Source organism: Heterodontus francisci, chromosome 6, assembly GCF_036365525.1.
Source record: "Heterodontus francisci isolate sHetFra1 chromosome 6, sHetFra1.hap1, whole genome shotgun sequence".
Taxonomy (NCBI): domain Eukaryota; kingdom Metazoa; phylum Chordata; class Chondrichthyes; order Heterodontiformes; family Heterodontidae; genus Heterodontus; species Heterodontus francisci.
Window position 1 is genome coordinate 51,748,948 of NC_090376.1, and position 22,914 is coordinate 51,771,861.

A 22,914-nucleotide genomic window follows, 5' to 3' on the forward strand; every position below is an offset into this window, starting at 1 on the left:
TAGAGATTGCAGCACAGAACCAGGCTATTTGGCCCAACTGATCTATGCTGTCCTTTTTTCTCCACACAAGCTTCCTTGCACCCATCTTCATCTGACCGTTGTTAGAACCGACTGCTCAAGTCAAAGCCCCCAATCAGAATATATGATTCTGATTGTGGTGGGAGCAACGCACTGTCAGTTCAGTCCCATCGCTCCACAGATTAAACGGGTGGTTGATGTTCGGCACAGACTCGGTGGGCCGAAGGGCCTGTTTCAGTGCTGTATCTCTAAAAAAAAAAAAGATCGCCTAACATATCACTTTAAACTTTCCAAATTAAAGAAACCCACAGCCGAATTGAACCATCTATAAACCCCTGAATGAGGCAAACCAAACCAGGTGTCTTTAGATCAACAAATTTGCTATTTATTAGAAAAAACTAAATTCTTAAACACTACTAAGATAAAAAACAACATTTAAAATAGAAAAAATTAGTGTCCTTGCAGATTTACACGTCCCAATGAACAATCCTCTGATTACAGTCCACTCGCAGTCTTCCAGGGTCCAATGAGGGAAGAAAAAATGTCCAACATTCAAAACTTCAACTCATCTTTCATCCAGCAATGACCACTGCAGTTCAACCACTCACAAACACTTTTCAATGAATCAATTTGGCAATAGAATTTTTGAGGGATAAAAGATTGCCACAGTCTAACTTCCCTTTCTTCAGTTTAAATGCTGGCCCAGCTATCTGTGTTAGAACAGTCTGTCTCAACAAAAAAAAAGTTCATAATGTTACGACCAGGTGAGAAAGGGGTCTAGGGTTCTTTCTCAGCTTTCACCTGGTCTTACCGTAACAGGGTTTAATTTTAAACACACCGTTTTTTTTAGCTCCCCCTTAGTGAATCCTTGTTCAGTAACTTCCAATTATAAGTGGGTCGGCACAACATCGTGGGCCGAAGGGCCTGTACTGTGCTGTACTGTTCTCTGTTCTATGTTCTATAAGGCAACAAAACTAGCCAAACAGGTTTTCTTAGGTTTAAAGAAAAAAGGTTGAACTTTATTAAACTTAAACTTCAATTCTGTTAATGCCTACAGATACGCGATGCACCCATGCTAGCATGCATACACGATGCACACATGCAGATAGAGACGGAAAAGAGCAGAAGGCAAAAAGTAGAAAAGTTTGAGGCAATATCTGAAGATAGTTTTGGTAACTGTTCTTTGAACTCGCTGTAAAGTCTTTGATTGTAAGTGGGTCTTGCTTTTCGTTGGGTCCTGGTATTCTTCTTAAACCTTGTTCGATGTAGGAAACTTTTCTCTCTTGAAGTTCACGTGTCCTCTGTGGGGCCAGAGGCTTGTGAGAAAGAGATGGGAACAGACAGGAGAGGCCTTCTCACTCCAGGAACAAACAGTCTTTCTCAGTTCAAACTCTTTGTACAATTCAGAAAAACCCAGGTTACCAAGCAGGTTAGTCATGTGACTAGCTGGTCTGACCACGTCTGTTTGTGGATTCTCTTGTCTTAGCCGACCCTGTAACGTCTCTTCTTACACATAATACCTGGTGCTCAAAGTCCATTGTGGGTTAAATTGGAGCAGTGAATAACCCCTTTGTCCCTCGAAGCACTGTCTATTTGTATGCAAAAATGTTTTTCCAGCCAAGTGTCTGGTGATTTTTTTAACGTCCTTTCTTCATTCCAGTAACAGTTTAAAATCAGTGTTCATATGACAAAATTAATATGCCTCATTCTTGGGGTGCCTGCATGACAAAAGGATAATCGCAACATTGTATATCGATTCTCAGTCTCTGAATGGCTGTGACCAAGGCAACCAGGATGCACCTGCTGAAATTGATTGGGTCTCTCTTTGTATAGTTGTATCCAAAGGCAACCAGAATGCACCTTCTCGGTAACTCCTGAGGCTTGCTTGTTCTTAAAGCACTACTGATCCTTTGCTGACTTAAAGACACACTGCAGATTTCCCCCCAAAAAACAACAGGATCATAACACTGTATCAGAATATCCTTCCACTGCTTTCTCCCTCATGTGCTTATCTGGCTTCCTCTTAAATACATCTTTGCTATTCGCTTCAACTATTCCTTATGGTAGTGAGTTCCATGTTCTTACCACTCTTCAGATAAAGAAGTTTCTCTTGAATTTTCTATTGGATTTATTGATGATTATCAGATATTTTTGGTCTCCCCCACAAGTGAAAACATCATCTCTACGTCCATCATATCAATCCCTTTCATAATCTTAAAAATCTCTATCAGGTCATCCTTCAGCGATCTCTTTTCTTGAGAAAAGAGCCCCAACCTGTTCAGTCTTTCCCAATAAGTATATCCTCTCAGTTCTGGTATACAAGAAAACCTGAATGGAAGAGTAGCAATCACTAGCTTCAGGAGATGGCTGAGTTGTCAGCACAATGATGTGCCTTCTTTGCCCTCTACCCTACAAGCAATTGGTAGATATTGCCATGATTAGCCCAAACATTCTGATAGTTATCAGTTTATCTCCCTCTGCTTAGGATAGATTTGAGCCTTGACAATCAACCGTCCTTTCCTTTGCCTCTAATTGTTCCCACCTGCACTGTGAAAGTATAATTTTCCTAGCATTTTAAAAAGGAGTGGGTTTGACATTTTCCCAGATTTTCCAGTAGTAATGACGATGAAACTGACTGTGTTCACTGTCATTACTCCTCTGAATCTGACAGCAACTTCTAGAGTCCGCACATGCACAGTCAAATATGGAAATCCAGAAGATGCCATCAGTGATTCTATGCTTCTCCATTGGGTGCACTGTTGAAGTCCCCACAGACTGCAATCAATTAGGAATCACTGAACTGACAGGGGCTTCCCCTTTTACCATGAAATATTGCTGTTAAAAATCTCCTAAAAAGTTAAACCTTGTTAATAAGATTTTGACGGGGCCCCATCAACATCCTGGCTGTAGCGCTGTAGATGTGAGCTGCAGAACTAGCTGCAACTCCAGCCAAGTTGTTCCATGACAGGTATAATACGGGTATCTACCTGACAATGTGAAAAATTGCCCAGGTGTGTCCTGTCCACAAAAAAGCAGGACAAATCCAATCTGGCTAGTTACCGCCCCATCAGTCTACTCTCAATCATCAGAAAAGTGATGGAAGATGTCGTCGACAGTACTATCAAGCGGCACTTATTCACCATTAACCTGCTGAACAATGCTCAGCTTGGGTTCTAGCAGGACCACTCAGCTCCAAACAGTTTTACATCTTTGGTCCAAACATGGACAAAAGAGTTGAATTTCAGAGGTGAGGTGAGAGGAGAATCAAGGCAGCATTTGACTGAGTGTGGCATCAAGGAGACCTAGCAAAATTGAAGTGAGTGGGAATCAATGGGAAAACTCTCCACTGGTTGGAGTCCTACCTAACACAAAGGAAGATGGTTATGGTTGTTGGAGGCCAATCATCTCAACCCCAGGACATTGGTGCAGGAGTTCCTTATGGCGTTTCCTAGGGCTAAACATCTTCAGCGGCTTCATCAATGACCACCTCTCCATCATACGGCCAGAAGTGGGGATTTTCACAGATGATTGCACAGTGTTCAGTTCCATTCACAACTTCTCAGATAATGAAGCAGTCCATGCACGCATGCAACAAGACAACATATTTAAGACAAACAAAATTGTAAGTTAAAAAGAGTCCAGACTGCATCCCTCACCCAACCCTCGACACGCACCCCCAAACTCAATAAATGAGTATAATAATTCAAGGCACACAGCATGCTCTTCCTGTTGCAGAAAAATAGAATTCTTGCTCATTGATTAAGAGTACTGCCCAATGTCACATTTGCGTAAGTATGCTTTTGACTTTCTGTGATTTCCAATTGAACCAGAAGTTTCTTGATAATTACTTAAAAGTTTGATAGTCCTCAAAAGTATAAAAGTCAACTGGTCTGGTTGCGATGCATCCTAGATTATTGAGGGAAGTAAGAGTGGAAATTGCAGAGGCTCTGGCTACAATCTCACAAATCCTCCTTGGATGTGCAGATGGACCCAGACTGGAGGATTGCAAATGTTATAACCCTGTTCAGAAAAAGCCAGGGAGGGATAAACCCAGCAATTACAGGCAAACCAGCCTATCATTGGTGATGGGGAAACTTACAGAAATGCCAAAAGTAACTCCAAATATTCCAGTAAAAGGTATTTATAAAGGGGGGGGGGGGGGTGCGGTGAAGGGGGAGAAATAATAAATGAATAAGTCTGTCCATAAAATGATAACTATTTTCGGGAAGGAAATGAAATGAACACTTTATAAAATATATTTACACATCCAAATCAGTTTTCTAATTGGGTTACTTCATATTACACCCCAGTGGTTATTGGTTGTGTTGATTAACAATGTTTCCCATATTTTTTTTTGTTAATGCTGCTCATATGAGGAGCTGTGCAAGTTTCATTGAAAGGTATGTAAAACATCTGGAACTGGATTTCAGTAAATGTTTCTGTTCAGTGTAACAAGCAGTATACAATTTTTTGGAAACAATGCAGAGAGTCAGTAATTTTAGACTATTGAGGCACAAGAGACATCTGTGATAAATGACTTGTATCTGATCAGATGCATGCAGTTACAAGTGTTCTCTGAAGTATTTATGATGGTTATGAAACATCAGCTGATTGATTTTGTGGGCAGATGTTAGCCTCAATTGAGAAAGCAAAGGCAAATGAACTGCTGTCAGAACTTAAAACACTTTTAAATGTCACCTGAAGGTAGCCACTGAAACGATGCCACTCGGCAGCATCAATAAGCATTTTTGAAATTATTGCTAAAGAAGAAACTGAAGACCAAAGGTTACTGAGGGGAGTGGTACTTATATAGACTCACTGACCCATTTATGAAAATCCACTTATGACTTTTGGAACCAGGATTTTCTTTCAAAGCAGCTGAAATATTTATTTTTCCTTTCTGTTCAATTGCACTTATTTATACAGATTCATATCCATGCAATTCCAAATAAAATATTAAATGGGTATCGCAGACCTTGGAATATACTGATTAGGACCCACCAACAATGGTGTTGAGTCTGCTAATTCAGCATATCTTTGCTGCTAAAATATTGCCTTGTAATCTGCACTGTTACATTTACATGTAACTTTCGCCTTTCATGAAATAAGGTGGATGGTGATTATTTGATCATATCTATAATGTCAGAACAATAATTATAAAGTGCTGGCATGTGGAGCATTGACCATTTTGAGTGCAGTATATTGAGACATAGTAGATTAAATTGCAGCACCCATGTCTTACACAGCATTCCATACAAAGCCATATTTAAAAGTAAGGATTAAAGTATACAAATATTGTAACCAGTATCAGTTAAGCCTGTTGACTTGCATTTGAAAGCTAGATTGGACTACTTGGAATGTAGGATACCTAGGGCTCCGCTCTAATTATGATGCAAATCTAAAGTCAGATGCAATCATTAAATTTCTCCTTGTACACTAGACATTTCAATATGAAACGGTAAGAAGATAATCTTGACATGGACACAGCTACGTGAGCATAAGCATTGTGCTTTGATTATAGTCAGGTATAAAATAATTGTGTGTCTTTCTCACGTCACCACTTTTGTTAAAATGATTTCTCCTGCCATGCTTAACACTGTCCTAACCAAAGGAATTTACTGTGTGTTGTTGAAACAAGTGATTGAGTGCTCTGGATTTACTCTTCCTGGATTTGCAACATCCCTGTCCCTCTAGTGAAGCTGCTGGTATCTATTTGCTCATTGCACAGCTGTATTTTGGAATTTTGTGCATGGTAAATCAGAGATATTCATTTTTGGATCCATTTTCCACCTGGCAGCTGACCATGGCTGAGGACCCTTGAGGATGGAGGGTAGGGGAAGAGAAGACATCACAGCAGGGGAGAGAGAGAGAGGCCATGATCAGCATGGGGGCTGGCTGATGGTGCCCTTGAGCAGCCAGGAGAGGAATAACTGCACCTACTGGCCTACAAGCAGTGCTGAAAAAAAACACTTACCTTGTGAAGCCAGCAGCTGCCACCTTTCTTTCACTACTAGGGGCTGGATTTTACGCCCCCCCCCCCCCCCACCCCCAAGCGCAGGATGGTGGGGGGGATGGTGTAAAATGGAGCGGGAGACTCTAGGAGCCCTTCCCAATCTGCTCTCGCCTCCGCCGCCACTTTAGGCAGGGCGGCAGCGGCAAAAAATGGCCTGCCCACCCCATGCCAATCAAGGCACTTAAGTGGCCACTTAAGGGTCTTCACCTGCCTCCACAGGGATTTTACCCACGGCTAGTCGGGTGGCAGAGGCCGAGAGAAGCTGCCTGACAAAAACAGCTGGTTCTCTGATGGCCCAGGGGGGTGAGGGGGGGCCGGGCCCTCATGATCGGGCACCTTGTGCCCGATGGAGGGCTGCACCCGCTGCCCCAGCCACCCCCACCATCCAACACACCCCCGCATCACCCCAGTCGACCACCCTTGCCTCGCCGGGGCCCGACTGATCACCCCCGGCGAGGCAACCAAAACTTACCTTTGTTCCGGACTTGCCGACATCATCATCTTCAAGCTGGGCTGAAGTCGCAGCAGTGGCCACCACTCCCAGTGGCGCTGCTGGGACACTTAGCTGCCAACCCATTGATTGGCTGGCAGCTCTATTAGGTGGGACTTCCCACCTCAAGCGGCCGGCACTCCCATGTCTTCGGATCCCCGTCTGGGAAAGCAAGGCGCAACGCTGATGGGGGGGGGGGGTGGGGAAGGAGGTAAGTTTCTCAGGGTGGGGGTTTGCGGATGGGGTCACATTAACGTCATGGGTGTAGGGGATGGTGGGAAGGATTATAGTTTAAAGTTTGTGCAGTATGGGGGAAGGTCAGATGGTAAAGGTAAATATTTTGGGGGGGGAGGGCAAATAATTTAAAAATAATTTAATTGTTATTGGGGGGTGGGAGAGGGGAAAAAGGGATGCATTTATTTATTTTCATTTAATCTTTCTTTAAATATTTAAATATGCCAGTAGGGCTAACAGCCCTTTAAAAATGGCGTTGGTGACTGCACACAGGCAGCTGACACCATTGCCGGGGGCGGACAGCCCGCCCCCTTCATGTGATCAGGGGTGGGGCAGTCCACCCCAGCTATTTAAATGAGCTGCCGCCATTTTTCGTTCAGCCCGATGGGTGCATACACAATGGATTAGAGTCGTTTTTCATACATTTGATAGTTTAATCCTATCCCCCTCTCAATGTCTTTCTCCTACCTGTCATGGTGGGGTTAATATCAAGGCCTAAGTATCTGCTTTAGGTCTATGCTTCAATAACAGCAATACAATCTCGTCCTGTGCGTAATAGAGATTTTTATTTTCATGCAGTTCTTTCTAATTCTTTTTAAATGTTCAGTGTTTTCTTTAAGAATTCAGTTTGCAGACATGCATTGAAGATGAATCTCTTTTGACAGTTTGCCTGTCTCCAAGGTTTCGGAATGATGTTTGAACTCAAATATTTTGTAGTCTTGAAGAGCCTTGAAAAAAGATGGTATCTAGTTTTTCTATTCATTTTACCCTGCACTCAACTGAATGTAATGCTTTTAATCAAGCAGCGTACATCTTCAAAAGCACAACTGTCTTCTCAGAGAAGTTGGACAGAATCGCACAGTTATGCTCTAAAAGCAACATGATATGATGATACCTTCAACTGTACTGCAGACACAGATTCAGTTCTATTTCCCTAATGTGAATTTGTTAATGATAGCCTGCATGAACCTCACCGAACATCTGATTACTAAACTAACGTTGGTTACTTTTGACCTATTTATGAATGTAATCTCTGTGCAGTTTAAATTGTTCAGTTTAGAAAAAAAACTGTGGCATTTCAAAATATTGAGAACTGTAATCTGATTTCAGCTGCAGAGCATCATTGGGCAAAAGAAAGAGGTCAAGCAAGGAGCACATTCTACACTGGTAAGCCATCTCCTCCCTTCGGGTTATCACCTACCAAACTTCCCTCAGAATAACCATTTCCTCCTACTTAATACCACAGTTGAGCCTTCCGTAATGATGGTTTGTTTGAACAAGCTCTGAACCCAAGTTTCTGAATGTTGTTTGCAGGACATGTAGATACATCATTCCTCACAATTCCTGTTACTTTGATTGATGAAGGAGCTAATCTGTCATTCTGTCTTTTCACCTGCAATTAACTTGTTATTATGATACAACAAGGAGATTCTGTACAGGTAATGGGAATGAACAGAGATACTGTTACCTAGAAAACATATTTATCACTACCATTATTAAAAGGATATTAGGTTGTAGGTAAGATTAAGGAAAGGTGATTGGCTCAGAACTGTTTTAAAGCTCCTGATTCTCTCATTTTAATTTGCTTTCAGAATATTTCATTGTTCAAAAGCTGTTTTAGGGAAGTAGAGTTTGACAGGAACTGAGATTAAATGTTAAAAAATGGGATCATTCATACATTATGAACATGTTATTTGTGGTGACAAGTGATTTTATTGCTACGATTTGCTCAGAAATTGACATTTTCATGGACTGACTTTTTAAATCAAAATTGCAAAATCAAATATCAATATTGGGTGACAAAATCACATTGAATATAGCAAGATTAAAGATTCATTTCTGGTTATTGCATTCTGCCAAATCTACCAATAAGTTAGTGATGAAAAAAATTAATTCAAAGGCTTTAGCACTTTATTGACATCTTGCTATGGAAGAGTTGTGCTAAAAATCCACAATAATAAATACCACCTTTATTACAGTTGAGTTACCAAAAATAAAGGTGACAGCCATTATTATGAATTTATAGCACACCTCTCTTTTAGCAAGATTCAAAGTATAGTGTTAAAACCTTTGAATTAACTTGTATCATTACAGAATTCCATTCAAAGTGGAAGTGAACTGGACATTTCTAGAAAGTACATTGCTCTAATTTTATAAATTGCTGTTATAGCTCCATAATGAAAGTGATTTTAAGATTTCCACTCATGCAGGAAAACTGTGAGGCATTGCCCAAGCAGCTCTAGCATGTGAGGAAGTCTTGCAGAAGTATGTGGCCCCAAACGCCATTATAAAATATTTGAACATTTACCATATATACTCGTGTAAATGTCAAATTTCTGAGACCAATTTTTGAGGCTAAAATTTGGGGGATTGACTTTTGCATGAGTCATGTCTTTGAACTTTTATTAACAAAACAATAGCCACCATGGAGACAGGGCATTGAGTCGGATGGATGCGCGGGAAACTATATGCATTCTGGTGATGTTCACTGACTCATTCTGCAACTTTACTATCTAATTGCGGCTACTTGCTAGGCTTTCGCCTGTCGGCACTTTCATTCTTTGGCATCTTCATGAGCTGTGTGGAAAGCTTTCTCCAATCTCTGGCATTCTTCTCTAATACTTTGAATTCTCTTGCTGCCACAAAACGATTCACCTTCTCTGCACATGCAACGACTTTTAGTTTAAACTGCGCCCTGTATTTGTTGTTCTTCCTTGATGCCATATTGAAAAATGTGGAGGTCCTAGCTGAGCATTTGGGTACTTATACTAGTGCGTGATTAGAATGATCTGTCTGTGCTCTGAAAATTAAGGCCGACTTTTACAGGAGAAATAGGAAAAAATTCAAGATTATTTGGCTTAAAGTCATGTGTCGACTTTGACACAAGATTGACTTTTGCACGAGTCAGGAGTTTCTGGGGACAAAAAGCTGACAGAAAGCACTCTGGTTAAAGTGCACATTCCAAGTATCTCTCTGCTGGTTTAAGAACATCTCGCATGATTAGCAAAGACCATTTTGGAGCACTATATTGATTCTATTAAAAATGTTAAAAAAGATTCATTTTGAGTGATTAATTACTTTATGAAGTCCTCCTGTGAGTTTCAGACAAAACCATCATCACAATTGTAAATTCAAGTTTACAACAGACAAAAAAAAAGTAGTTATTTAATTATGAGAAAATGAACCGAATATATTTTCTTTGTTAAAAAGTAATTTGCATTTTACTTTTGTTTTGCATTTTGCATTTACTGCAAGATGCAGAGTTTCCAGATCAAAAACATTTGTATTAGCAATTACATTGCAGTTTAAATCTTTTCAAGTAATTAAAACTCTGTTGCCTTTTTCTTCTGCTTTAAGAAATAACAATAAAAATACAACCAAGCTCACATTGTAAATCAGCTGAAAGTCCCTTATCAATTTGTTTATTTGCAATTGTGACCATCTGAGTGAAAAAGCCAGTGTCAATGCAATTAATCGTACCTATATCAAAGTAGCATTCTTTGACACAAATGTAACAAAATTAGCAAATTTACTGATCAAGACCAGAGTAAGTTACAGATGTTAGGACTGAACATAGCACAGTCTTTGCAAGCTCTGCCCATAACACCATGACCACATCATTGTCAGCAACGTGTTTCTAAACCATCCTGGTGGATATTATATGCTCATGAGTGATTCACAAATTTCTCTAGGCCGTTTTTTGTGATTCATTCAGGTTATTTCTCAGATGATAATGTCATAAAGTCAGCTTGCATCAATACTTATTTCTTATACTGAAAACTTGGTCCTTCATGGAACAAGATTGCAGCAAAATTCGATGAAACCCAAAAACGGGCACAGGGATCATGGTTAAAATAAAAAGAAAGACTTGCATTTATCTCAAGCTTTTCATGACCTCTTGATGTTCCAAAGCATTTTACAGCCAATAAAGTACTTTTAAAGTGTAGTCACTGTTGAAATGTAGGAAATTTGCACACAGCAATGTGATAAAGACCAGATAATATGTTTTTGTGATGTTGATTGAGCAATAAATAATGGTCAGGACACCGGGGATAACTCCCTGCTCTTCTTCGTAATAGTGTCATGGGATATTTTATGCTCACCGTCAAGAGCAAACAGGGCCTCGGTTTAGCATCTCCTCCGAAAAATGGCACCTGCTACATTGTAGCATTCTCTCAGTACTGCACTGGAGTGTCAGCCTAGATTATTGTGCTAAAGTCTCTGGAGTGGGACTTGAACCCTCAACCTTCTTATTCACAGACAAAAGTGCTGCCAACTGAGTGACAGTTGACACATGATGCATGATTAACCCGCACCTGTTGCTTCCGATGCAGGTGTTGTATGATGGCTTCAAGAGTGATGTCTCTTTAAGAACTCAGTATGTGAATGAGTTAAGTTGTGACGAGAAGGCATAGTCATCCTGTAGTTGTAACACCCTAGACAAAGGTTCTGTACATAGTTTGCTCTGTATTGTATATACTAGTCTAGCTGTTAATAAACCTGTTAGAGATCTTCAAGGCACTGGAATCCACATATCTCATTGTGTTACTTAAGATAACACAAAGAACACATGACAGCAGGCAACACGCCAGCTCATTTAAATGATTGTAGCATGCAGCCAGCACTAAGTGTGAGTGTGCACGCATGAGCTGGGGTGCAAACTCATGAGAGGCTAACAAGAGTGCAAGCTAGCCTGCACTACTTAAAGCCAGCCTGCACCTTGTAAAGCGTACAGGCATTTTGGCTGGAGTGAATGTGGAGGTCATTGTAAAAATGAGTTTGACCAGGGAAAAGACACAAAAATGGCACAACATTGCAGAGAGTGAACTCCAAGATTTTCCAACATTGCACTGGAGGCCTTGGTCAAGGAGGTGCAGAGGAGGAGAGATGTCATCGATCCGCAGGGACCAGGAGGCCCACCAAACTCTCAGAAGGTAGTGGGACCAGATAGCTGTGGTGATCAATATCAGGAGTCTCACCCCAAGGACCATGTACTGTTGCAAGAAGCTCAGTGACCGCACACGAGCGGTCAAGGTCAGTGAATATATCTTCAAATATTATATCCCACCAATTTGAACACTAGCCTTGCACAATGCTCAATCCATCACACCTATATCTCTCACCTACCAACAATCTCCATCAATCTCAACTCACATCTGCAGTGAAGGCTCAGACTGAAGTCGTGCCAGCTCACCTTGCTGCCACGAAGGCTCAAACTGCTGCTATCATAGTTGCCGACACCAGTGTTCAAAGGAACTTGTAGGGTGTCAGAGCAGTCCAGCAATCTGTCCTCCAAAGCATTGCTTGGATTGCTGAGGGGGAGTGGCTATGCAACGTGGAGCAGGGGTCACCAACCTTTTCCTGAGCAAGAGCTAATTCTGATAAAGGAAAAGAACACATTTGCTGACAACACCACCACTAGGTGGCGCATTACTCCGGCATGCGCAAATGACAGAAACATCTGCAACGTCTCAGGCAGCTGCCGGTAATAAAGATGGCGCTGTTCAATTTGGCACAAAAGTCCCTTCCCCTATAGTTGCTTCTCTTTGCAACCCCTCCCCCCCCCCCCCCCCCCCCCCCACTCCAGCCTGCTCGCCATCACTCCCCCAGTCGCACTCGTTTATCCCCCCTTGTCTGTCGCTTACTCCCCGTGCTCACTGTTTGGCGCTGGCTGTTCCCCACTTGCCGCTTGAATGCATCCTTGCTGTTTGCCACTCGCTCCCCCACTCAGCACTCCACTCGCAGCTTGTTCCCCTGTTTGCCACCAGGCCCCCCTGCTTGCTGTTTCCTTGGCATTCGCTGCTGGGGTCCTCGCTCTGCTCACTGCTCCCTCAGCGCACGCCACGAGTTGCCACCGCTCAATCTTCCTGTGGTGATGTCGGTACGTGATGGTGATAGTGCACAGTGATATCAGGATGTGCATGCACAGATTAATGCTGGCAGGATGACGTGAGCGATCAAGTGGTTTATGCAAGCTACTCAAAGGCCAACATGAACTACCCGGAGCTTGCAATCAACTTGTTGGCGACCCCTGCTGTGGAGCAGCAGGCTGCTGCCACCCATGCCGAGGTTGTGCAGTTAGAAGTTGGGCCTTCTAGGCCCAGAGCTACTTGAGATACTCCTCAAGGCCAAGGAAATGGAAGGTTATTGGGGGTAGGTGGAAATGTGGAGTAATCAGTTCAGCCATGAACTTATTGAATGGTGGAGCAGGCTCGAAGGGCCGAGTGGCCTACTCCTCCTAACTCGTGTGTTCATATGTCCTGTCCTCTCTCAGGATGACAGCATTTGTCCTCCCATCCCTACCATTCCACCAGTGCTCTCTGCTGTTGCCTATCAGCCAGCCAGCCCAGATTACTGCCACCCATCTGAGGTGGTACAGTCTAAAACCAAGCCTTTGAGGGCCAGAGCTGCTGAAGTTGTCCTGTAAGGCCATCAGCAGGCCCCCTCACTGAAAGTCAGCAACCTTCCACCAGCCATGCTGCAGTCAGTGGAGTATGTCAGACACACTGGAAGTGAGATGATATAAATTATGGACTAACTCTGAAAAATTATGAAAAACTGATTTTGTCTTTTAAAAATTAACCTTTGTTTTAAAAAGTGAACAGTGGTCCAAAAGGGATCGGCCTTTGTGTATTCAAACTGTCTGACAAAGACAAAGGACAAATCTTCAAATATAAGAGGCGTCAATTGCACCCCATCCTAAAACATTCCAGAATTGAATGTCTTCTTCTGGAACAACGAATGCGTGAAGTAGCCACGGCCTGTGCCATTGTGCGATCGCCATGCGGAAAAGATTAGAACGTCTCCTGCCATGAGTAAGAAGTAACACAGCTTTACCTTAAAAAAAAAGACAGCCTAAAGGGAGAAAGAGCCAGAGAGAAGCAACGTCTAACAGTTTGTTTTCCATCAAGCCAGAAGGCACATGCCCTGCTGTAGGATCCTACATCTGCATTAGAGAGCAGTGAACCGGAAGTGACCCATTGTCTTCAACTGAACTTTCACTGAAGAGGGAAATCTACAATCATCTCAGGCCTGCACCCATTGAGAACTTGACTTCCAAGAGAATTCAACTGGTTTGTCATAATCTCCCCCCCCCCCCCCCCCCACCCACAAAAAAATCATTTTCCTTTGTTTCCCTCTCTATCTGTCTCCTCTTGTGTGTGTAAGTGTGTGCGAGTGAATGTGTGACAATTTCGGGATAAACCAATTAACAATTGATTTTCTGTTTTTTAAACCTACAAGAAAACTTGTCACTCTCTGTTTATTTCAAAAATAAAACACCTAGGGGTTAAGCCCTAATAACAAAAAACTTGCAGTCAGGTGGGGATTTAAACAGTAGGAACCACCCACATCGCACCACGTGGCCGTAAGAAATTGCGAGCTCAAAGCCAGAATCTGAACCGCCAGCTAAACGAGATATTTGGAAAATGGGAGGAAAATTGGCCTCTAAAATTGTGGAAAAATAAACAAACAGGTTTTTTTGTATCCCTCTGTTTTTTCTCTATGCTGCTAGAAACAAAAGAAATGACCACATTGAATGCTAAGAAATTTGTCGAACAGGGAGAGATATCCCATGATAAGTTTTAAAAAAATTTAATATTGAGCATTTAAAAAGCTTAGCTACAGAGGTGGGAATCACTTTCAGACAAAAAGTAAAGTAATCTGAACTGGTAAAAAGTCCAGCTGCCCATTTTAATCTTACCCCTGAAGAAGAAGGCAGCATGGAATCAGAGTCTGAAAAAATAATTCTAGCTAGAATCCAGTTGCAGGTGAAAAGGGAAGAGAGAGAGTTTCAGTTACAAAAGGAAAATGAGGAAAGAGAGTTTCAGTTACAAAAGGAAAGAGAGGAAAGAGAATTTCAGTTGAAAAGAGAGGAAATACAATTGCAGAGGGTTGGGTTACAGAGGTTGCAAACCCAAAATGAAAATGCTGCCAGCCACTCAAACCTTATCCCCAATTAGAGTAAAATTTTGATGTGCTGAGACACTCAAGACTAGTGCCAAAATTTAATGAAGAGGATTGAGTCATATTTTATCTCATTTGAGAAAATAGCTACCAGGCTAAAATGGCCGAAAGAATTTTGGACTCACCTCTTACAAGGCGAGTCCGTGGGTAGGGCTTGTGAAGGTTAGAAGAAGAAAGTACCTCTGATTATGAACAAACTAAAACTGCAATTCTAAATGCACATGAGCTGGTACTGGAAGCATATAGACAGAAATTCCAACACACCCTGAAAAGACCCACACAAACTTGCATTGATTTTGAAAGAATTAAACATATGGCTTTTGATTGCTGGAAACGATCTCTCAAGCTAGAAACTCATATGAAAATTTGAGAGAAGTGATGTTGCTGGAAAATAGCATCCCAAGTAGTATAAGAACCCACATCGAAGAGCAAAGAGTCACAAGAGTAAAGAAAACAGCAAAATGGCCATCGATTCTGAATTAATACACAAATCCCTAACTCAGAATAAATCTGGGTCCTGTAACTCTTACAAGCGAGGGAGAGATAGCAGGGATACAATTGAAGCAGAAATTGGCTCGAGAGAAAAGGAGAGCAGGGAAGGAAAACCCGACCAGACTCCAACTTTTAAAAGAAGGAACCCAGGGGATAAACCAGTAGGGGTCAGCCCGACCTATTTCCACTTTGACAAATCTGGGCATGTCCAGGCAAATTGTTGGTATGCCAAAAAACCAACAGGAGGCACTGCAGTCAAGCCCGTGTCTGTGGCTTTGAAAGTGGTAAGCCTGTGTTTTAATATAACTCGAGCAGAGCACATACAGATCTTTTTACACAAAGGAAAAATGACTGCTTTGTGTCCCAGGTACTAGACAAGGAGATAACCATCCTCAGGGATACCGGTTGTTGTCAAACCCTACTGGCAGCCAAACTGACAGAAATGCTACTGGAAAGCAGAACAAGTGACATGGTATTAATAAATGGCTTACTGGCAAATGCTTGAAGGTTCCCTTAGTTAAAATTTATCTACAGAGTAAGATGGTCACCCGGGTAGTGACAGTCAGAATCATTCTGAGCTTACCCATACAGGGGGTAGATCTGATGCTGGGCAATGACTCGGCAGGAAGCACAGTATTGTACCCTGAGGGTCCAGAACAGTCTACAGAGACTGGAGAAACTGAGGGAGTAAACAAAACTCTGTACAGCTGCAGCGGGCTGGGGAAGCTCCAAATATCCCACAAGAAATGATAGAGCCAGAAGAATTTAAAAGGGCCCAAAGGTGGAGCCAAAAGGTTTAAATAAGCTAAAATAAAAAGTCACAAAAGTTGAAGGGAAAGCACAGAGATATGGTTAGCTGAAACCTTTTTTAAAGATTTAAATAGAGGCAAGGAAAATTCCCAAAAAGGAAAGCCAAAAGTGAGGGAGATGCCTGAATTAGTTGAAGTGCCACAGGGGAGTGCAGTGGAAGCTGGCAACCACCTGCGAGCAGTAGTGTCCCAGAGTAATGGGGCAGTTTAAGAAAACACTGATCTCTGAAGTAAAAGGAAAAGGGAAGGTAATATATCCTAAAGTGAACTACACTTGTGAAAATCACAGGAAAACTAAAAGTGAGGTCAGCATGAAGAATTACGCAATCAGATTCCAAATCCAAAACTAAAAAAACCCAACAATTTAGAGTCAGAACTCAGCAAGAACAAGAGGCAGGAAGAAATCCCAGACACCTCGCAGGGGCTTAAAACAAAGCATCACCCTAGAACTAAGAACTATCAATGTGCCAGAATCTGAATGGTTAATGCCATATATTGTGGAAGCAGTAGTCAAGGGATTAAAGTTTGTAAAGATATGGAACCTTGCCACAAGCTGTAACAGAAATGTGCATACTATGAGCTTCCCAACAATTCCATGGTCCTGGAGGTTAACCTTCCTAAAGTAGTGCAAATTCTTCTTCTTCTTTGGCCTCCTTGTCTCGAGAGACAATGGGTAAGCGCCTGGCAGAGAAACTACAACCCCATTTGACAGCACGTAACCAAAAGAAATGCAATCTTTTAATGGTACCTCATCCAAAGGAAGGATGATGAAAAATCTTAAACTTGAACCTGAAATGGCTGCTGCAAGCAATGTTAGCTGTAGCAGTTGTGAGATGGAGGAATGAATGAAATGAATGTGTACAGTGGTGTGACCCTAAAATTTCTTACTGTTTCTTTTCTGTCCAAGGAATTTCATTTTTCCCTTTTTGGGGGAAGTGTCATGCACACCAGAAGAGCAATGATACAAATTACGGACTAACTTTGAAGAGTTGTGAAAAACTGATTTTGTCTTTTAAAAATGAACCTTTATTTTAAAAAGTGAACAGTGGTCCAAAATGGCCACCGAAGAAATAGGGATTGGTCTTTGTACACTCAAACTGTCTGACAAAGGACAAATCTTCAAAGCTAAGAGGTGCCCATTGCACCCCATCCTAAAGCATTCCAGAACTGAATGTCGTCTTCTGAAACAAAGAATGTGTGAAGTCGCCACGTCCTGGGCCACTGTGTGATCACCATGGGGAAGAGATCAGAACGTCTCCTACCAAGAGATGAGAGGTAAGCCAGCTTTACCTTTAAAAAGACAACCTAGAGAGAGAAAGCCAGAGAGAAAGAGAGAGAAGCAACATTCAGCAGCTTGTTTTCCATCAAGCCAGAAGGCACGTGCCCTGCTGTAGAATCCTACATCTACATTAAACAGCTGTGAATTAGAAGTGGCACACTGTCTTCAATTGAAATTTCAATGAAGAGAGAAATCTGCAATTGTCTCAGGCCTGCATCCATTGAGGACTTGATTTCCAAGAGAACCAAACAGGTTTATCATGACCTCCCCCCCGCGCCCCCACCCCCGCCACTAAAAATCATTTCCTTTTTTTCCCTCTATCTGTCTCTTTTGTGTGTGTGTGTCTGTGCGTGAGCGAATGTGTGAGTGGATGTAGTTGCGACTATTTCAAGATGAGGCATATTGACCAATAAACAATTGATTTTCTGTTTTTGTAAACTTACAAGAAAACCTGTTGCTGTCTGTTTATTTGAAAAATAAAACACCAGGGAGTTAAACCTTCATAACAAAACACTTGCTGTGGTCAGGTGGGGAGTTTAGAGATACAGCACTGAAACAGGCCTTTCGGCCCACCGAGTCTGTGCCGACCATCAACCACCCATCTATACTAATCCTACACTAATTCCATATTCCTACCACATCCCCACCCTGTCCCTATATTTCCCTACCACCTACCTATACTAGGGGCAATTGCTAATGGCCAATTTACCTATCAACCTGCAAGTCTTTGGCTTGTGGGAGGAAACCGGAGCACCCGGAGGAAACCCACGCAGACACAAAGAGAACTTGCAAACTCCACACAGTTGAACATTAGGAACCACCCACATGGCCGTAACAGGTAGCTCTGCATAGAAGCACTGAGACAGGCAAAGGCATATGGAAGACGGACACTAAGGAAATGCAGAAGACTGATGTTTGCATGCAATATGGCAATGTTTGGTTTATAAGTTTGATATGGAATATTGGTTTTGTGGTGACTGTGTTGGTCAGTAACAGAGGAAAGGTAAGATGTGGGATCTTTGTTAAATGGGAATTGGGGTTGCGTTCACCGGTACTGCTTAGTGGTAATGTCACAGCACTAGTAATCCAGAGGTCCCGACGAATGCTCTGACGACACGAGTTCAAATTGCACCACGGCAGCTGGGGGAATCTAAATTCAATGAATTAATAAATCTGAAATTAAAAGCTAGACTCAGTAATTGTGACCATGAAACTACTGAATTGTCATAAAAACCCATCTGATTCACTTTAGGGAAGGAAATCTGCCATCTTTACCCAGTCTGGCCTACATGTGACTGCAAACCTACAGCAATGTTGCTGACTCTTAACTGCCCTCTGAAATGGCCGAGCAAGCCTTCAACTGTATCAAACCGCTACAGTCGGATGAGTCGATCACAAACAGCCCAGTCAGAAAGGTTGCCGCTTCCCTTCCTCCTTACCTGATGTAAAAGGCTGTATCCTCATGATGACGAGGTTGTGCAGCATGCAGATCACCACAAATCTTGACACGGGTTCTGCCGAGTACTGTAGAGCGCTCCAGCGTCGCTCAAGCACCCCACTGGTCTGCTGGATCATATTTCATGTGGAAGCATGGCTTCCGTTACATGCATGCTTTCCAAGTCACATCAGAGTCTTGAGCCAGGAGGTCAGTGGATGGCCCTTGTTGCTCAGTGGCCACTCTTTGGTTTGTCGTGGTGGCTCAAATGCAGAAGGCCGCAGAAGGAAGGCATTATGATTGCTGTCAGGATACCAGGCATCAATCTGTGTGATACGCTGCTTATGGGTGCACATCAGCTGCACATTGGGGGAATGGAATCCCATCCGGTTTTGGTACGTCTAAGAGTTGTTATGCAGCGCCCGCCAAGCCACATGCATGCTCCACCTGCTTTTCACTGGTAAAATAGAATAAAATGTATTCAGTTCTATTGGAATACAGAACCTCAGTGGCCTTCCTTATCCAACAGTGGATGGCAAACAGGAAACATAGAAAATAGGAGCAGGAGTAGGCCATTCGAGCCTGTTGCGTCATTCATTATGATCATGGCTGATCATCCAACTCAGTAACCTGTTCCTGCTCCCCCCCCCCCCCATATCCTTTGATCCCTTTCACTCAAGAGCTGTATCTAACTCCTTCTTGAAAACATACAATGTTTTGGCCTCAATTGCTTTCTGTGGTAGCAAATTCCATAGGCTCACCACTCTCTGGGTGAAGAAATTTCTCCTCATCTCAGTCCTGAAAGGTTTACCCCGTATCCTTAGACTATGACCCCTGGTTCTGGACTCCCCCACCATCGGGAACATCCTTCCTGCATCTACCCTGTTAAGTCCTGTTAGAATCTTATAGGTTTCTACGAGATCCCCCCTCACTCTTCCGAACTCCAGCGAATATAATCCGAACCGACTCAATCTCTCCTCATACATCAGTCCTCCCATCCCAAGAATCAGTCTGGTAAACCTTCGCTGCACTCCCTCTATAGCAAGAACATCCTTCCTCAGATAAGGAGATCAAAACTGCACACAATATTCCAGGTGTGGCCTCACCAAGGCCCTGTATTATTGCAGCAAGACATCACTGCTCCTGTACTCGAATCCTCTCGCTAAGAAGGCCAACAAACCATTTGCCCTTTTTACTGCCTGTTGCACCTGCATGCTTACCTTCAGCGACTGGTGTACGAGAACAGGTCTCGCTGCATATTCCCCTTTCTCAGTTTATAGCCATTCAGATAATCTGCCTTCCTGTTTTTGCGACCAAAGTGGATAACCTCACATTTATCCACATTATACTGCATCTGCCATGCATTAGCCCACTCCCTCAACTTGTCCAAATCACCCTGAAGCCTCTCTGCATCTTCCTCACAACTCACCCTCCCACCTAGTTTTGTGTTTTCTGCAAATTCCGAGATATTACATTTAGTTCCCCCATCTAAATCATTAATATATATTGTGAATAGCTGGGGTCCTAGCACCGATCCCTGCGGTACCCCACTAGTCACTGCCTGCCATTCGGAAAAAGATCCGTTTATTCCTACTCTTTGTTTCCTGTCCGCCAACCAATTTTCTATCCATCGCAATACACTACCCCCAATCTCATGCGCTGACCTCTTATGTGGGACTTTGTCGAAAGCCTTCTGAAAGTCCAAATAAACCACATCCACTGGCTCCCCCTCATCAACTCTACTAGTTACAGCCTCGAAGAATTCTAATAGATTTGTCAAGCATGATTTCCCTTTCGTAAATCCATGCTGACACTGTCCGATTCTATCACTGTTCTCCAAGTGCTCTGCTATAAACCCTTTGATAATGGGCTCTTGAATTTTCCCCACTACCGACGTCAGGCTGACTGGTCTATAATTCCCTGTTTTCTCTCTACCTCCCTTTTTAAATAGTGGGGTTACATTAGCAACCCTCCAATCTGTAGGAACTGTTCCAGAGTCTATAGAATCTTGAAAGATGACCACCAATGCATCCACTATTTCCAGGGCCACTTCTTAAGTACTCTGGGATGTAGATTATCAGGCCCTGGGGATTTATCGGCCTTCAATCCCATCAATTATCCCAACACCATTTCTGTACTAAGACTGATTTCCTTCAGTTCCTCCCTTTCACTAAACCTTGTGTTCCCCAACATTTCTGGTATGATATTTGTGTTCTCCTTTGTGAAGACAGAACCAAAGTATGCATTTAGTTGGTCAGCCATTTCTTTGTTCCCCATAATAAATTCCCCAAATTTCTGACTGTAAGGGACTTATATTTGTCTTCAACCTTTTTCTCTTCATATACCTGTGGAAACTTTTACAGTCAGTTTTTATGTTCCCCGCAAGCTTACTCTCGTACTCCATTTTCCTCCTCTTAATCAATCCCTTGGTCCTCCTTAGCTGAATTCTAAACTGCTCCCAATCCTCAGGTCTGTTGTTTTTTTCTGGCAAATTTTTATGCCTCTTCCTTGGATATAATGATATCTCTAATTTCCCTTCGAAGCCATGGCTTGTCTACCTTTCCCGTTTTACTTTTGCACCAGCCAGGAATAAACAATTGTTGTAGTTCATCCATGCGCTCTTTGAATGTTTGCCATTGCTTATCCACCGTCATCCCAATCCATCATAGCCAACTCGCGCCTCATACCTTCATAGTTTCCTTTATTAAGATTCAGGACCCTAGTCTCAGAATCAACTGCATCACTCTCCATCTTGATGAAGAATTCTATCATATTAGGATCGCTCATCCCCAAGGGGTCTCGCACAACTGGATTGTCAATTATTCCTCTCTCATTACACAATACCCAGTCTAGGATGCCCTGTTCTCTAGTTGGTTGCTCAACATATTGGTCCAGAAAACCATCCCGTATACACTCCATGAATTCCTCCTCTATTGTGACTAATTTGATTTGCCCAATCTATATGCAGATTAAAGTCACCTATAATAACAGATGTTCCTTTATTGCATATGTCTCTAATTTCCTGTTTAATGCCATTCCCAACATCACCACTATAGTTTGGGGGTCTATATACAACCCCCACTAACATTTTTTGCCCCTTAGTGTTTCTCAGCTTTACCCATACAGATTCCACATCGTCAGAGCTAATATCCTTCCTCACTATTGCATTAATTTCCTCCTTAACCAGCAATGCAATTCCACAGCCATGTCTCCGTAATCCTGACTATATCATACCCGTTTACATCTATTTGCGCAATTAATTCATCCACTTTATTGCGAATGTTACGCACGTTAAGGCACAAAGCCTTAAGGCTTGTCTTTTTAACATTACTTGTCCCCTTCCCACTATTTTTCACTGTGGCCTTGTTTGATTCTGGCCCTTGATTTCTCTGCCTATCAGTTTTCTTATTCCCCTTACTGTCTTTTGTTCTTGTCCTTGATCCCCCTTCCTCTGACTCCTTGCAAAGATTCCCATCCCCCTGCCATTTTAGTTTAAACCCTCCCCAACCACTCTAGCAAATACTCCTCCTAGGACATCAGTCCCGGTCCTGCCCAGGTGTAACCCGTCCATTTTGTACTGGTCCCACCTCCCCCAATGTCCCAGGAATCTAAAACCCTCCCCTGCACGCCATTTCTTCAGCCACATATTCATCCGATATATCCTGCTATTTCTACTCTGACGAGCACATGGCACTGGTAGTAATCCTGAGATCACGACCTTTGAGGTCCTACTTTTCAATTTACTTCCTAACTCCCTATATTCTGCTTTTAGGACCTCATCCTTTTTTTTTACCTATGTTGTTTGTACCAATATGTACCACAACCACTGGCTATTCACCCTCCCACTTCAGAATGTCCTGTAGCCCCTCTGAGACATCCTTGACCCTAGCACCAGGGAGGCAACATACTAGCCTGGAGTCTCATTTGCGGCCACAGAAACGCCTATCTATTCCCCTTACAATTGAATCCCCTATAACTATTGCATTCCCACACTTTTTACTCCTCCCCTGTGCAGCAGAGCCAACTGTGATGCAACGAATTGGGCTGTTGCTGCTTTCCCCTCTCCCAGAAGGTAAGAGACTGGGCCTCGATTCTCGGGATTCGATATATAGGCTCCGCTCTCTGTGTTCTCCCGCAGGTCAGGTCCGCTCCTCTCCACTCCACTCCCGGAAAATGTTG

The 22,914-nt window shown here is 42.7% G+C and overlaps 1 protein-coding gene across 1 annotated transcript in view; it reads left to right on the forward strand.

The window, feature by feature from the left end:
- Window positions 1–22,914, forward strand: part of micu2 (mitochondrial calcium uptake 2) — a 572,589-nt gene that overhangs the window by 455,984 nt on the left and 93,691 nt on the right. Inside the window, exon 8 of the mRNA XM_068033641.1 lies at window positions 7,866–7,922. Coding sequence (XP_067889742.1) covers window positions 7,866–7,922 — 57 coding nt within the window. The remainder of the gene's footprint in view (window positions 1–7,865; window positions 7,923–22,914) is intronic.